The following is a 1,406-nucleotide window of genomic DNA, read 5'->3' as shown; positions in this document are numbered from 1 at the left end:
CCAGGGGTAAGCGCGTTGAAGCCCCAAGTCCAAGTCCAGGTGAGCGTATCCGTAGGTTGAAATGGTTGAGCCATTTGCGGCGTACAGCTGAAAGTCGGTCTTGGATTGTCGATGCTTCATTTTTAATCGCGGGTAGACGCAGAGATCGCTACCCGTGTCTATAAGAAATTGTAGTTTGCTACTCTTATCCGTGACAAATATACGGCCGTTTCGTGTAAGGCAGTCGTTTTCGGCCACTTCAGGCTGCCTCGTTAGTTTTCCGGCTTGTACTCACATGGGTGTGTGCACCTAGTGGCTAGTGCGCCGAATCTGCGGTGGTACCAACATACGCCTTTCTTGCGCTCCTGTGCGGGCGGGGTTTGCTTAATACGCTTGCTTACCGCTTTAGGGGCTCTGGTGTGAGGGCGCGTTTTTTGCTCGAGTACATGGGTTGTCAGCGCTGCCATTTGCCTGGAAAGTTCGGCTATCTGTAGTGACATGGTTTCCATGGGCGAAAATGCAGGTGGGCTGACGTATCTACTGAGTGCTGTTGATGGACCGGGCATTGGCGATGTCTCTGCAATGTGAGGGCCGGGTGATGCATACTCTTGAATTTTATCTGCCAGTTCAGCTAGCTTAAGCAGAGGCATATCTGGATGTGAGGCTACGATCGCTTGTAAATTGAACGGAAGGCGACTGGTCCACACGGTTCTGATGAAAGCGTCAGGCAATTTGTTTGGGCCGGCAAGGTGTAGTAAGTGGCGTAGGAATTGAGTAGGTTTCCTATCACCGAGTTCCTCATGAGCGAGCAGTTGTTTATCTCGTTGTTCCTGAGAGGCAGAGAGTCTGCCTATCAACTCGGCTTTAAGCGTTGCGTATTTATTCTCGGCTGGGGGATTAGTTATGACATCCTCTACTTCTGCAGCGAATTTATGATCGAGGTGTGATGTCACGTAGTAGAATTTTGTTAAATCTGCCGTAATCCCGGAAAGAATAAATTGTCCCTCTATTTGAGCAAACCACAGTGCCGGTCTGTCTGGCCAAAATGGGGGAACTCGTACGCCTACACGGAACAAACTAGCCTGATCCGTTGAGTCTTCGAAAATTTCAGCTCCGGTGTTGTTCGCCTGGGACGCATTCCTGGACGTGGCGTTAGTACCGTCACTCCCGTTGACCGACCGCTGCATATTTCTTCGTCGTTGGGTCACCAGTATAGGGAACGAAACAAGTGGTGTACAATAACACGTACCAGTTTATGATTATAACACCTTTAATGTTCGTGCCACAATTGTTCTTAACTATTACTTATAACTAGCACCGTTGATATTTAACTGAACTCGCGAATAAGCATTAAAGCGTCCAAGCACTGCAAGCACTAAATACTGGAGCTAGTAATAGCGTCTTTAGCGTAAGCGGGGGCGTCGCGG

At 49.1% G+C, this 1,406-nt stretch overlaps 1 protein-coding gene across 1 annotated transcript; it reads right to left on the bottom strand.

Annotated features, from left to right (window-relative positions):
• Positions 1 to 251: 251 nt before the first annotated feature.
• Positions 252 to 1,166, bottom strand: LOC141439387 (uncharacterized). Its single transcript, XM_074103669.1, has one exon. It carries the CDS (start codon positions 1,164 to 1,166, stop codon positions 252 to 254), a length of 915 nt encoding a protein of 304 aa, XP_073959770.1.
• Between the last annotated feature and the right edge of the window lie 240 nt (positions 1,167 to 1,406).

Source organism: Choristoneura fumiferana, chromosome 20 (genome assembly GCF_025370935.1).
Source record: "Choristoneura fumiferana chromosome 20, NRCan_CFum_1, whole genome shotgun sequence".
NCBI classification, from domain to species: domain Eukaryota; kingdom Metazoa; phylum Arthropoda; class Insecta; order Lepidoptera; family Tortricidae; genus Choristoneura; species Choristoneura fumiferana.
This window is presented reverse-complemented; position numbering and strand designations above follow the sequence as displayed.

What these genes read in the sequence shown, in the direction of transcription:
- LOC141439387 (XM_074103669.1), bottom strand. Translation starts at nt 1,166, where the DNA reads ATGCAGCGGTCGGTCAACGGGAGTGACGGTACTAACGCCACGTCCAGG.